The 13383-nt window shown below is 38.0% G+C and overlaps 1 protein-coding gene across 2 annotated transcripts in view; it reads right to left on the bottom strand.

Annotated features, from left to right (window-relative positions):
- Positions 1 to 6315: 6315 nt before the first annotated feature.
- The window catches only part of PSMA3 (proteasome 20S subunit alpha 3), a gene marked incomplete at both ends in the record, with an annotated part of 29783 nt that continues 22715 nt past the window's right edge, over positions 6316 to 13383 (bottom strand). For both annotated transcript variants that reach the window (XM_080706970.1, XM_080706971.1), the window contains 4 exons: positions 6316 to 6360; positions 7363 to 7427; positions 8828 to 8895; positions 10010 to 10056. In XM_080706970.1, coding sequence (XP_080563096.1) covers positions 6316 to 6360; positions 7363 to 7427; positions 8828 to 8895; positions 10010 to 10056 — 225 coding nt within the window. The remainder of the gene's footprint in view (positions 6361 to 7362; positions 7428 to 8827; positions 8896 to 10009; positions 10057 to 13383) is intronic.

The following is a 13383-nucleotide window of genomic DNA, read 5'->3' as shown; positions in this document are numbered from 1 at the left end:
CATCCTATTACTTGGGAGGCTGAGGCAGGAGAATCAAAAGTTTGAGGTCATTCTGGGCAATAAACAGAGACCTTGTCTCAAAATACAAATTGAAAGGGCTGGGGATATAGCTCAGCGGTAGAGCTATTGCCTAGCATATTTGAGGCCCTGGGTTCAGTCCCCAGCAAGTTAAAAAAAAGAGAGAGTACCAGTACGTTAAAAAGACAGCAAGAAAAAAAACCTACGTTTTGGAATTAAAACCGTGTGTAAATAGATCATTCAGTTAAAAATACTGAATTGTCTGTCACTTTAGTCTTAGGAAGTAAATTTCTATTTAGGTATTAATAGATGTGTCATAGAAAATACTCTCACTGTAAACCTGAATCTTATTACTGTAAAGAGTTTTGTTTTGTTTTGTTTTTTCCTGTGGTACTGGGGTTCCTGGAAACCCTTCTACACTCCCAGGCCCATTTTGTATATTTTTATTTGGAAACAGGGTCTCTTGGCTTCAAACCTGTGTGATCCTCCTGTCTCCACATCCCAAGCGTGGGGATTACAAGCCTGCACCACCACACCCGGCTGTAAAGGGAATTTTTCTATACCATCTTTTATAAAGTCTTGGGGCCAAGCTCGTATATAAAATTTTTTATCAAACTGGCCTGCACTGTTTTAAATCCAAGCTATTTTTCTCTTTGACATGTCAGTAAAATAAGAGCTATGTTTTAATCCCAGACTAGTAATGAACAATTATACAATTTCTTCCTTACTGGGCCCTGGCTCTTTGTCTACCTTTATACTAACACCTTTGTGTTATTCTGTTTTGGACACTGAATTTGATGGTAAAGTATTTGAAATCGTCTGCTACAAATTTTTTTTACAAAATGCTTCCCCGATTTTTCATCTAGCTTTGTGCTCTTCTGAAACATAAGAATCAAATGAAAAGGTTTTCCTAAATACTCATCATCTTCTACTGTTTTATCCCTATTTTGCTTTGTAACAAAATATCTTAACCTTTTCAAGTAACTTCTCTGTTGACCTGTTCTCCTTTATTCTACCCTGTATCTAGCTCAGTGAGACTAATGTTAGTATGTTTATAAGAATTTATTTCTTCAAAAGACAGATTCTTGGGTGCTACTATAGACCTAGTAAATTCAAATCCATGAATTTGAAATCAATCCACAGTCTTTGAAACAGTTTGAGAAATAGTTACATATTGAATGCATTTTCACATTGAATGCATTTCCACTGTCATCTAAATTCTGTTCTTTGTATACTTGTAGAAATTAGTCTCTACTTTGTTTCAGTTATGGCATCTTAGAAGTGTTTTCCTACTAATTATTTTTCTTTTGAATTAATTTATTAGAGAGCTCATTGATCAGGTGTCCAATAAACTATCCCAAATGCTTGTATACATAATAGTGAACATTTCTGAAGGCTTTGCTAGTGATTTTTAAATGTTGGCTCTTTTTCCCTGGGGAAAGACTTTATTTAATGTTTTAATTTTCTTGGTGGTGCAATACATTGTAGGCATTTAGCTGTTTCCTTTCAATTTTTATTGCTGTCTCTTGGTTGTAACCAACTCTCAAACTAGTCATGGCAGTTTGCCTTTCTTTAAAAAAAAAAAAAAGAAAGAAAGAAAAGAGAAAGCCAGGCATAGTGTCACATGCCTGTAATCCCAGTACTGGGGAGGCACTATTGTGTCACACAATTCAAAAACAATCTGTATCAGATCTCATACATGTCACTTATGGTATACCTGAATAAGTCACCACACACATATTCCTGTGCACAGGTGCTGAGCTTCGAGACAATGCACAACCAATGTAGATAATATTCATCTCCTGATGCTTGTCAAAACCTGTCAACATACTTAACCACTGATACATTATAACTTGTATTTTGTGTCTATTTGAAAAATAATCACCACAATTTTTTTCATTTTAGTGGTACTGGAGATTGAGCCCAGGGGGACGTTTACACTAACAACTCCAGGCTTTTTTTTTCCTTCGAAATAGTGTCTCACTAGGTAGTCACATGCTGACCCCCACAACTTACATTCCACCTATTTTAGCCTCACAAATACTGGGATTGCAAGCATATGCCACCTTATCTGGCTAATCACAACTTTATTTAACAGGTAAATACACATGGACAGTTTCTTGAAATGTTCTTTATGCTTTGACCATCCCTTTAATTCAGTAACCAAACGCACCCAAGGATACAAATGCCCCTGTAAACTGTTCCAGAACTACCCAAGGTGTGGTATTTGGGAACCCAGGGGGGGCTTTCTACCTCTGGGCTACACTCCCAGACCTATACTCTATTTGGACACAGGGTCTCACTAAGTTGCTGAGAGCCTCACTAAGTAGCTAAGACTGGCTTCGAACCTGCGCTATCCTCCTGTCTCAGCCTCCCAAGTGTGGGGATTACAAGCATGCGCCACCACACCTGGCTTTTATTCGTTTTTTAAACAGGGTCTCACTATGCTGTGGAGGGCCTCACTAAGCAGCGGAGGCTGTCCGTGGTGGCGCCTCCTGCATGCTGGGATTCCAGGCACGCACCACCGTGCCCAGCTACTGTACATATTTGTCTTCCAGTGCTTAATAATGGAAAAATTGTGGCAGACTTGTGTTGGTATAATACTGTTTGATGTAGACAGTCAATGTATTTGTCATAGTTTTGTTGCAATATTGGTGAAAATGAGAAGTCACAAAACTTCATCATTAACATTTAAATATACCTCTCAAGTCATGTTTATTGATAAGTACATATATCTAAGGCTGAGCAAAGACAAAATCATGTTTATTATTTTTATGAGTATTTTAGTTTGTTTCTTGCCATCTTACATGGAAACTACTGTATACCATTGTCTTGTGGGTGCTCTTGTAATATCACAGCTTTTGTACCGTTTTAGTTCCAGTGAGAGAATATGCACTTTTTTAATTATATGAATTGTTACATCACTTGATCATTTTATGTCCTAATGATGGTAAATACAATTTTTTTTTTTACAGATATTATAGCACCCAAACAAGATGGTAATGCTTCTCACATTTATTACTGATTGCTAAAGTGGAAAAACCACATACAATTGCTGAACTAATTATGCAGCATATAAGTGAAGTGACAGGCACTATTCTGCACACGCCGACATCTGTTGTTAGGAAGAAATTTCTTTGAATAGTATAATGCAAAGAAGAACTGATGATATGGTTCGAGATGTGAGTATTTTAAAATGTCCCAGTTCTTTATATAGGCGGAAGAGTCACCTTTGCCATGAAATGTAGCCTCAAAAAATAAGAAAAAAATTGCCAAGAATTATTTATTTGCTGCTGATCATGGTGGTGCACAGTTATCCCAGTACTTTGGGAGGCTGAGAAAGCCAGCCTCTCTGGCTTAAGAAACCCGGCTTCCAAAATAAAATAAAATAAAATAAATAGGTCTGGAAGTGTAGCCCGGAGGTAGAAGGGTTTCCAGGAACTCCAGTACCACCAAAAAAAAAAAAAAAAAAAAGCAGTTCCTAATATATCCACTGCTAACTTTGTTATCTATCACCAACATTAGTTGCCAGAAATCTGAAAGAATGCCTACATGGGTCATTACATTATGCCATTAAAGCAGTCAACAAAATTAGAAGCATTTCATTGAATGAAATTGTTTGCATGGCTTTGTATTGAAAATGACTTGTTATTGCTTCATATAGAATTTCATTGGCTATCAAAGGTACCTGTTTGGATCTGTTTTATAAACTGACTACTAATGTTCCTAGAAAACAAAGATGATGCTTCACAAGCCAGCTTGGATAATTACAACGACACACTCGACAGACTTGTTTAATAAATTCAATGAAACAATCAAAAGCTCGAAGGCAGTGAGGCAAAACAACTGTTATTTCCACCTTTGTGGTAAAACTTTTGTACAAACAAAATGTAAGATTAAGGGAATTCAGCTGGGCGTGGTGGCACATGCTTGTAATCCCCGCGCTTAGGAGGCTGAGACAGGAGGATCGCATAGGTTTGAAGCCAGCCTCAGCTATTTAGTGAGGCTTTCAGCAATTTAGTGAGACCCTGTTTCCAAATAAAATATAAAAAAGGAGGTCTGGGAGTATAGCCCAGAGGTAGAAAGCCTCTGGGTTCCACCCCCAGTACCACCAAAAAAAAAAAGAGGGGGGAATTCAGCCAATTTCCAAATTTATCAACATTGGAAAAACATGAAGATTTGCTTACCTGTTCTCAGCACCTGAAGACTCTCCATCATTCTGACTTCAGTGAAGGATTTGAAGATATTCTTAAAATGAACATACCTCATTGGGCTTTTAGACCCTTTTCCACATACAAGCACTGAACAGTCTCCAAAATTACAAGAAAAACTGATAGAACTAACAAATGAGAAATGAAAATTTAAATTCAGAGACAGCTACAAGTTTTGATTGCAAAGTAAATATCTACACTTTATCCTGCATCATAACCTTATCCTTTTGTGGTACTGGGATTGAATCCCCCAGGTACATAGGCAAAAGTACAAAATCTTTTGAGGGGTGGTACTGGGAATTGGATTGAGTGACATACTTCCAAACTACCCCCACCCGTTTTATCTTGAAACAGGGTCTGGATAAGTTGCTCAGGCAATCCTCTTGTCTCAGCCTTCCAGTAATGGGATTACAGGTGTGCACTGTTGTGCCTAGTGCAAACCATTGTGTTTCCTTTATTATAGTTACCAGAATGTGGGTTCATTGCACCTACACATTTACTAACTAAAAAAATTAACTAGCTGCAAATAGGTAATCATGGTGACTTAGGCTTGTCACAAAATTTGAGCTGAACGTTAACAAGTTGACAGTAGCATACTAGTTTCATCCTTTTCATGAGTTTTGTTTTTTTGTGGTACTAGGGATGGAATCCAGGGGCTTGGCTTTTCTATCTCTGGACTTTACTCTCAGACCTATTTTACACTTTGGAAACAGTGTCTCACTAAGTAGTTGAGGCTGGCTTCGAACCTGCAATCCTGTCTCAGCCTCCCAAATTCTGGGATTACAAGTGTGCACCACCACACCCAGCTCAAAATAAAAACTTTTAAACAAGAGCCTGGGGTGTAGGTTAGATGTAGCAGGTGCTCGGGTGTAGTGGCACACACCTGTAATCTCATCAGGTTCAAGACCAATGTGCAGTAATTGGGAGACCCTGTTTCAAAATAAAAGCGTAGAGGTATAGCCCAGAGGCAGAATGCCCTTGGATTCAATCCCCAGTGCCACTCAATAAATGTAGCAGGTAATTTTTTTGTTGTTTTGGTACTGGGAATTGAACCCAGTGGCAATCTACCTCCAAGCTCCACCTCAGTCCTATTTTTTAATCTTGATTTTGAAAAAGGATCTTAAGTTCCAGAGGATCTCACTAAGTGCCTGAGGCTGGCTGTGAACCTGCGACCCTCTTGTCTCAGCCTCCCAAGTACTGGATTTACAAGTGTGCACCACCATGCCCAGCTGTAGCAGATCATTTTACACTATTGGAAGTTTGAGTTGTTAGCTATTTTACCTGTACTAATGCTCAAAGTTCAGCAGTTGAATGGAGTAATACTGGCATAGACCCAATAAAGGGCCTGTACATTTGGCTTACATTCATTTTGCTCCTGTAGCGAGTGCTGCTGTTCTGGTTATGATAGCTGTTCTTCTGTGTCACCAAACTCATTTCACATCATTAACAGCTGCTCACAGAATTTTTTCATGATTCTTAGTTTTGACATGAAGCTGTCATGTGGGGTTTTTTTTTTTTTTTTTGTTATTGTTTAAGTGACAGACTAAAAATCCTTCAGTCCACTACTCACTACTATAAATGAATAGCAAAAGCATTCTTTACTAACATACTTAAGGTTTCGTTTTTTTCTACTGGGGATTGGACCTCAGAGGTATTCTACCTTCGAGCTCTGCCCAAATCCCAATTTTACTTCTTATTTGGAAAAAGTCTCACTACTTCCTGAAAGCTGTCCTTGAACTTGCCATCCTCCTGTCTCAACTTCCCAAGTTTTGGGATTACAAAAGTGTGCCACCACACCTGCGTAGATTATAATTTTTAAATTCTACATGAGATGAATGGTTTTGCTCTGAAGTAATGTAATTCCAAAGCCTCTTTTACATTATTTTAATTTTAAATAGGCCTAGATCTATATTTTAATACTAAGTAAATGTCTCCCACTACCCCCACCAATTTTGTTAAACAGATATTAACCAAACTTCAGTGGTTACAAGACAAAGATTTAATGAAAATTGGTCAGTATGTATAATCCACAGAGCTAAACAGTTACACAAGACTCATAAATTTAGAAGTGATGCTGAAGTAAATATTACATATTATCATCATCTGATTCATCTTCTTCCTTCAGTGATTCCTGTTAAGAAAAGATAGTGCTCACAGTTATTTATTTATTTATTTATTTTGGTGGTGCTGGGGGTGGAACCCAGAGGCTTTCTACCTCTGGGCTACACTCCCAGACCTAGTTTATACTTTATTTGGAAATAGGGTCTCACTAAGGTGCTGAGAGCCTCACCAAGTAGCTGAGGCTGGCTTTGAACCTGTGTGATCCTCCTGTCTCAGCCTCCCAAGTCCTGGGATTAAGAGTATGTGCCAACATGCCGGGCTACAGTTTATTTTTAATATTGCTACATTTTTAATATTGCTACATCTAACACCTTATGTTTAAATCTATTTTAGTTCTGTCATTGAAATTCTTTATAAATGAAAAAGATACTTTCATATTTCTACAATCTTTGTTAAAAAATACAAAAATGAAGCCAAGCCAGGTGTGATGGCGCACGCTTATAATCCCAGCACTTGGGAGGCTAAGACGGGAGGAGGATTGCACAGGTTCAAAGCCAGCCTCAGCTACTTAGTGAGGCTCTCAGTAGCTTAGTGATACCCTATTTCCAAATAAAATAGGTCTGGGAGTATAGCTCAGAGGTAGAAAGCCCGTGGGTTTCATTCCCAGTACTCCCTTCCCAAAAAAATATAAAAAATGAAATGAATGTAAATGAAAGCATTAAATGTCCTATTTAAAAAAAAACCTTTGCAGTTTCCTTGTGGTTTTGTTTTTGTTGAGCCAGGGCAACTTTATCCCTGCTGGACATAGCCTAAAAAACTTATTATAAAAATTAACCAAGTTAGCCAGGCATGGTAGCGCATGCTTGTAATCTCAGCATTTGGGAGGCTAGCGAGGCCCTCTGCAACTGAGACCCAGTTTCAAAAATTAAAAAAAAAAAATAGGGCAGGGGGTGTAGCTTGGAGGTCGAATGCCCCTGGGTTTCATCCCCAGACCCACACACACACAAAAATCAACCAAGTTGCTTCATCATAAATGATTTTCATTAGAGGCCTTTTAAATTCTGGGGCTTACCTTAGCATATTTCTCTGCTTCTTCCCTTATATCTTTTGGAACAATTTCATGTCTTCCTTTAGTTACTGTAAGTTAAGCCAAATATTTAAGGGCATTAAAAGGACTATATTGTGATTTGCAGTACCATAGAATCTACCAAAGTCCACAGGTGTACTTCATCTAAGGCTGTAAAAATGTACTATCTTATGAATGATACCATGTACTTGCTAGGTTCCTGAGATTCCTGCTAGTTTGCTGACCATAGGGTGTGAACCTGCCATCTCTCTGTCTCAGCCTCCCAAGGACTAAGGTTACAAGTGTGCACCACCATGCCTGGCTTGAACTCATTTTGTGTCTCCTCCATTTTATACTAGATAAACCAAAGTTATTTTGGAAATGAGTACATATAATTTATAAATCATTCGATTTTGAAAATATTAGCCAGAAGTGGTGGTGCACACTTGTAATCCCAGTACTTGGAAGGCTGAGATAGAATGATCGCACGTTCACAGCCAGTCTCAGCTGCATAGTGAGGCTCCTTGCAACTCAGTGAGACCCTGTTTCAAAGTAAAGAATAAAAAACTGGGTAGGGGGTGTAGCTGGGAGGTCAAATGCCTCTGGGTTCCATCCCCAGACCCGCAAAAAAAAAAAAAAAAAAAGGCTGGAGGTGTAGCTCAGGGGTAGAATGCCTCTGGGTTCAATCCCCAGCAACCCCCCTCCCACACAAAATTTAAATTTAAATATATTACACTTGAAGTCCTATAGTTATCCTATTAAGAAAGGGAAAAATGGTGACGTGTTTTAAAATGAAATGTCTCCAAAAAGTAAACTGTTCACAACTTAAGTCAATTATTAAAGCAGAATATTCCTTCATTAGACCACTTGATAATTTTATTTAGGCTTTCTTGGTATTAAAAAGGGAAGCCAAGTGAGACCCTGTTTCAGAATAAAAAAGGGAACCCGGCTGGTTGTGGAGGCACACACCTGTTAATCACAGTACTTGGAAGGCTGAGACAGGGATCACAGATTTGCTTCAACTACTTAGTGAAGCCCTCTGCAACTTAGTGAGACACCCCCCCCTCTCTTTTTTTCCCCCTGGTACTGGGGATGGAACCCAGGGGCATTCTACCTCTGAGTGACACCAGAAGCCTAATTTTTTATTCTTCTTTATTTTTGAAACAGTCTCACTGAGTTGGAAGGAACCTCACTAAGTAGGTGAGACTGTCTGAAACCCATGATCCTCCAATCTCTGCCTCCCAAATGCTGGGATTACAAGTGTGTACCACCACACCCGGTCAATGTAATCCTATTTCAAAATAAAGAATAAAATAGGTTTGGGGATGTAGCTCGGAGGTAGAATGCCCCTGAGTTCAATCCCCAGTACTGCAAAAAATAAAAGAATAAATAAAAATAAAAAGGGAAGCCAGCAGTTAAAGTACAGTACAAGGTGCATCATAGAGCAAATCATTGTTCCAAGATAACTTACATTCACCAACCCAGCTGAGTTCAAGTTCAAAAGCTTTGTCTTTGACTTCATCGTGTACTATGTAAATTCTAGAACAGAAAAGAAATGAACATCTGGTCATTTCTAATCAACTTTATTTCACATAAACACAGCCAGTACCAATCCAAAGGCCCTCCTCTAATTTATAAAATTACACATACATTCTACAGTCTATTGTGCACATCAGAAAAGACAAATTACCATGTTTCCAACAGATAAAGGCCATCAATAACGGCCTTTTGGAGATTTTACTATTTTAAATCCCTTGTCTTTTTTTTTTTTCTTTGCCCAGAGGCATTCTGCCTCCCTCTTGAGTCAACTCCCCCACCCCCACCTATGTGTGTTTTTTTTTAAGTTGCTCTTGGGTTCCATTTCCAGCACACACACAAACCTACATTTAATCTAGAATTATAAAAAATTTTTTTAACAAACCACCCATGTGTATTGACTTCATTGCTTACTCTCTCAAAAACTTATTACATCACACTCCATATTACATTTATGAAATATAAATCAAATGTTCTTAGGCTATTTTTCAAAAGGTTTTGAAGCAACTGTTCTGTTGTTAAAAGTTTTACGATAAATCTGAAAAGTGAAACGTTTCTTTCCCCAAAAAAATAGCTTCATGAATAATGTACAGAAATACTTAGCTGCAGTTTATGGAACTGAGGGTGTAAGTTAAGTGATACAGCACATGTTTGACATGCATAAGGACCTGGATTACATCACCAAATCAAAAATCAGAAGCTTTCTTGAAGGCTCTAGGACTATCATTGAAATTTAGGAGACTTGAAAAGTTTGGAGCTAACAAATGGAGCTCCTAAAGATCGTGTCCTTTTACCCTAGTTCTATTGCCTAAATAGTAGTTTATTTTTTTTTTAAAGGTTTATTTTCCCATCTAGTTCATACTATTTAAAAAATGTAACCTATTTAAAAATAAAGACATTCAGGCTGTGGATGATAACCCGTGTTTAGCATGTAGAAGACCAAATCAATCTCCTATACCAACAAAAGGATTTTTTTCCTTAGTGAGAATTTTTGGAATGTTATAATCACCTTCTAAAAATTTATACATTATTTTCAAACAAAACAACCTCTTAGAATTAATGTATGTAGAAAAATGTATGTGATTTTTGTGGATGGTAAGGAAAGTTTTCAACTTACATCTTTGCAACTTCTTTAACAACATCACGGCAGGTCATTTCTTTCATCTACAGAAAAGTAAAGTATACTAATTTAATTTTATGGGTCAGAATTGAATTTTCATATATATACTTTTTTCAACTCGCTGCTGATAACCCATATTTTTTTTTTTTTTTTTTTTTTTGCGGGGTCTGGGGATGGAACCCAGGGGCATTTGACCTCCGAGCTATACACCCTGCCCTATTTTTTATTCCTTATTTTTAAGCAGGGTCTCACTAAGTTGCAGAGGGCCTAAGTAGCTGAGGCTAATTCACGAACCTGGTCTCAGCCTCCCAAATGCTGGGATTTCAAGCATGCACCACCACACTGGCATTAACCCATACTTTTGATGTAGGTTTTTAGTGATATTAGGGATTGAACTCGAGGCATTTGAGCTACACCCCCAGTCTGATTTTTATCTTATTTTATCTTATTCAGAAATAGGGTCTCCATAGGTTGATGAGAGTCTCACGACTTGCTGAGAATATCCTTGAAGCTACAATCCTGTCTCAGCCTGCCAAGTACTGGAATTACAGGCTTGCACCACCTTGCCCAACTGAAATAGATTCTTTAGATCTAAAACCAAGGAAAATAACCTAAAATCCAAAGAAAACCAGAACTTAAGTTTTCTAACAATTTAATGTCTTAAATTAATATGCTAATAGGTCCTACAGATGACCCTTGGTACCACCAATTCTGTGTTAAAACCTATAAAAACTCAACAAGCCTTCCATGAATCTATTCATAGGCAGACCCTGAAGACTGAAAGTTAGGAAGAAAAAAATAACAGAGAAAGTCTTCGAGAACCAGGATTTAAGCAGGATCTTATAGTACAGATTGGACTGGTTTGATAAGTACAGACTACAAAGCAAAAGTAGGAAACCAAACACTTGTTCTTATTAGAAGTAATGTGTTCTTTCAATTAACTTCTGGAAAAGTAGAAAAAAGCCCAGTAAATGACAACTAAGATGTTTGTACAGTGTAAGCATTAAAAGTAAGCATAAAGATTTTATTATTACACATAAGGGTTTATGTTGAATATACATGACAGGGTCAAGACAATTCATATTTTGGCTATGTCACAGAGTGGAAAAATAAAGACTCATGGTAGTCTAGGCTGAAGTGTGATTCAACTACTGTAGCTTTAAATCAGGTTCAATAATATTTTACTTTGTTTTAAATTTAGAAATCCTCATGTTGAGACACATGAAGATATGGATGTCTGTACAACCACGTGAAGGAATAATGGCAACAGCAAATGTCGTAACACTGAATTAAAAATACTAGGAAACAGACAAAGGCAACTGAGGTGGACCCTCCTGCTTCGCCCTCTCAGGTACAGGGATTACAAGTGCGCGCCACACCACACCTGGCTGCTATTGAGATCACTGAAGAAGTTCAGTTCAGACTGTCAGAGGATATCTCAATGTGGTTACAAGAAGAACACAAGTACTTAAGGATGTCTGCAAGTTTGTTTCAATTAGTTCAATTGGGGGGGAGACTTACAAATGAATAAAAGATTTCTAATTAGGTTTGTTGTAATCATGTATCTTCTAGTGTTTACAATTTTTTTCTTGTTAAATTAGAAGTAAAAGGAAAGGAAAAAATACCAGGTTTGTTTTGTTTTTGCCAGTATTGGCTGAATTCTATAGTTAGCCTCCCAGGTACTGTGCACCTGAACAAAACACATTTTATAATGGTAAATATAACAACAAATACATATATAAATATATACCTTTTTCTGTTGCAGTACTGAGGATGGAGCCTAGGGGCATTCTACCTACCAGATACATCTTTGTTTTGAAACAGGATCTGAGTTGCAAAAGGCCTCACTAAGTAGCCAAGGATGTCCACAAACCATGATCCTCCTGTCTCAGCCTCCCAAATGCTGGGATTACAAGCAAGTGCCACCACGCCCAGCCTTGGTGAATATATTTTTACATATTTCATTAAGTTTGTGTATTTTGGTAAATGGGCCATCAAAACAGGCTAGAGGAATGATGGGAGAGCAGCAGTTGGCAAATTTTGTAAAGGGGTAGCTAAAGGTAAACACGTAGACTTAAATGTAGTGACAGACTGAATGTGGCTACACTTCAAAAATACATACAAAAGCAGCAGTGGGCCAAAGTTTTCCCTGATTTAGTATGTTTGTCAAAAAATATAAGTGTTCCTCAAAGTGATTTTTCTGTGCTTTTTATAGAATTAGTTGTTTTCCGTTCTTTATCAGGATTTAAGAAAGACAAAGGAAGCTGGGTGTGGTGGCGCATGCTTGTAATCCCAGCATTTGAGAGGCTGAGACCAGAGAATCATGGTTCGTAAACAGCCTCAGCTCCTTAGTGAGGCACTCCGTTAACTTAGTGAGACCCTGTTTCAAAATAAAGAATAAAAAATGGGGTAGGGGGTGTAGCTCGGGGGGGTCAAATGCCCCTGGGTTTCATCCCCAGACCTGCAAAAAAAAGGACAAAAGGATAATTGACTCATCCAACAATCACACTATGGAGGGCTGTAAGCAAAAAAGAAGAGTATAGAAGATAGAAAACTACCTCAGCCGGGCATGGTGGCACACGCTTGTAATCCCAGCATTCGGGAGGCTGAGACTGGAGGATCAAGGTTCGCGGACAGCCTCAGCTACTTAGTGAGACCCTGTTTCAAAATAAAGAATAAAAAATGGGGGGGGGGGGTAGTAGCTCGGAGACAGGGTTCCATCCCCAGACCCACAAGAAAAAAAAAAAAAGGAAAGAAAACTACCTAACAAGCACACCAGATAGTACTTGATGTAAAAGAAACTGGTTTAGCAGTCATGAGATATACTGTTCGCAATCAACTTATTCTGTAACCCTAGGCAGTGTTTAAAGGTCTGGGTTAAGTGATCTCTATGGTTCTTGTCAACTTTACTAAAATACTAAAGATGAATTAGGCTTTATAGGGAAGTCTAGAACTTGTCATTAAATTCTAAACTTAAGTACTTTCTCAAACAGGGCCTTAAATTGAATGAGTAGTTAAGCAAGTTTGTAATACAGCCTCAATATTAAATGCACATGAAATTTTATTTCTATAAAATCAAATGTCTGATAAGCCATATCTACCATTTAGGCAAATTTGTAAGAAGTAAGCAATAAGGATTTTGTGCATAGAAAAACTAAGGTTTTCTTATAATTTGGGGCTCTTGTTTGCTTTGTTATGCGGGTTGAACCCAGGTTATACCCGCATCTACCTCCAAGTTACACCGCCATCTCTTTACTTTTTGAAAAAGTCTTGATAAGTTACTGAGTCTTGATATTCATTGCTGAGGATGTCCTCAGAACTGTGATCCTCCCATTCATCTTCCAAGTACTGGGGTTACAGGCAGTCACCAC

This window comes from Muscardinus avellanarius (genome assembly GCF_963383645.1).
Source record: "Muscardinus avellanarius genome assembly, chromosome: 12".
NCBI lineage: Eukaryota > Metazoa > Chordata > Mammalia > Rodentia > Gliridae > Muscardinus > Muscardinus avellanarius.
This window is presented reverse-complemented; position numbering and strand designations above follow the sequence as displayed.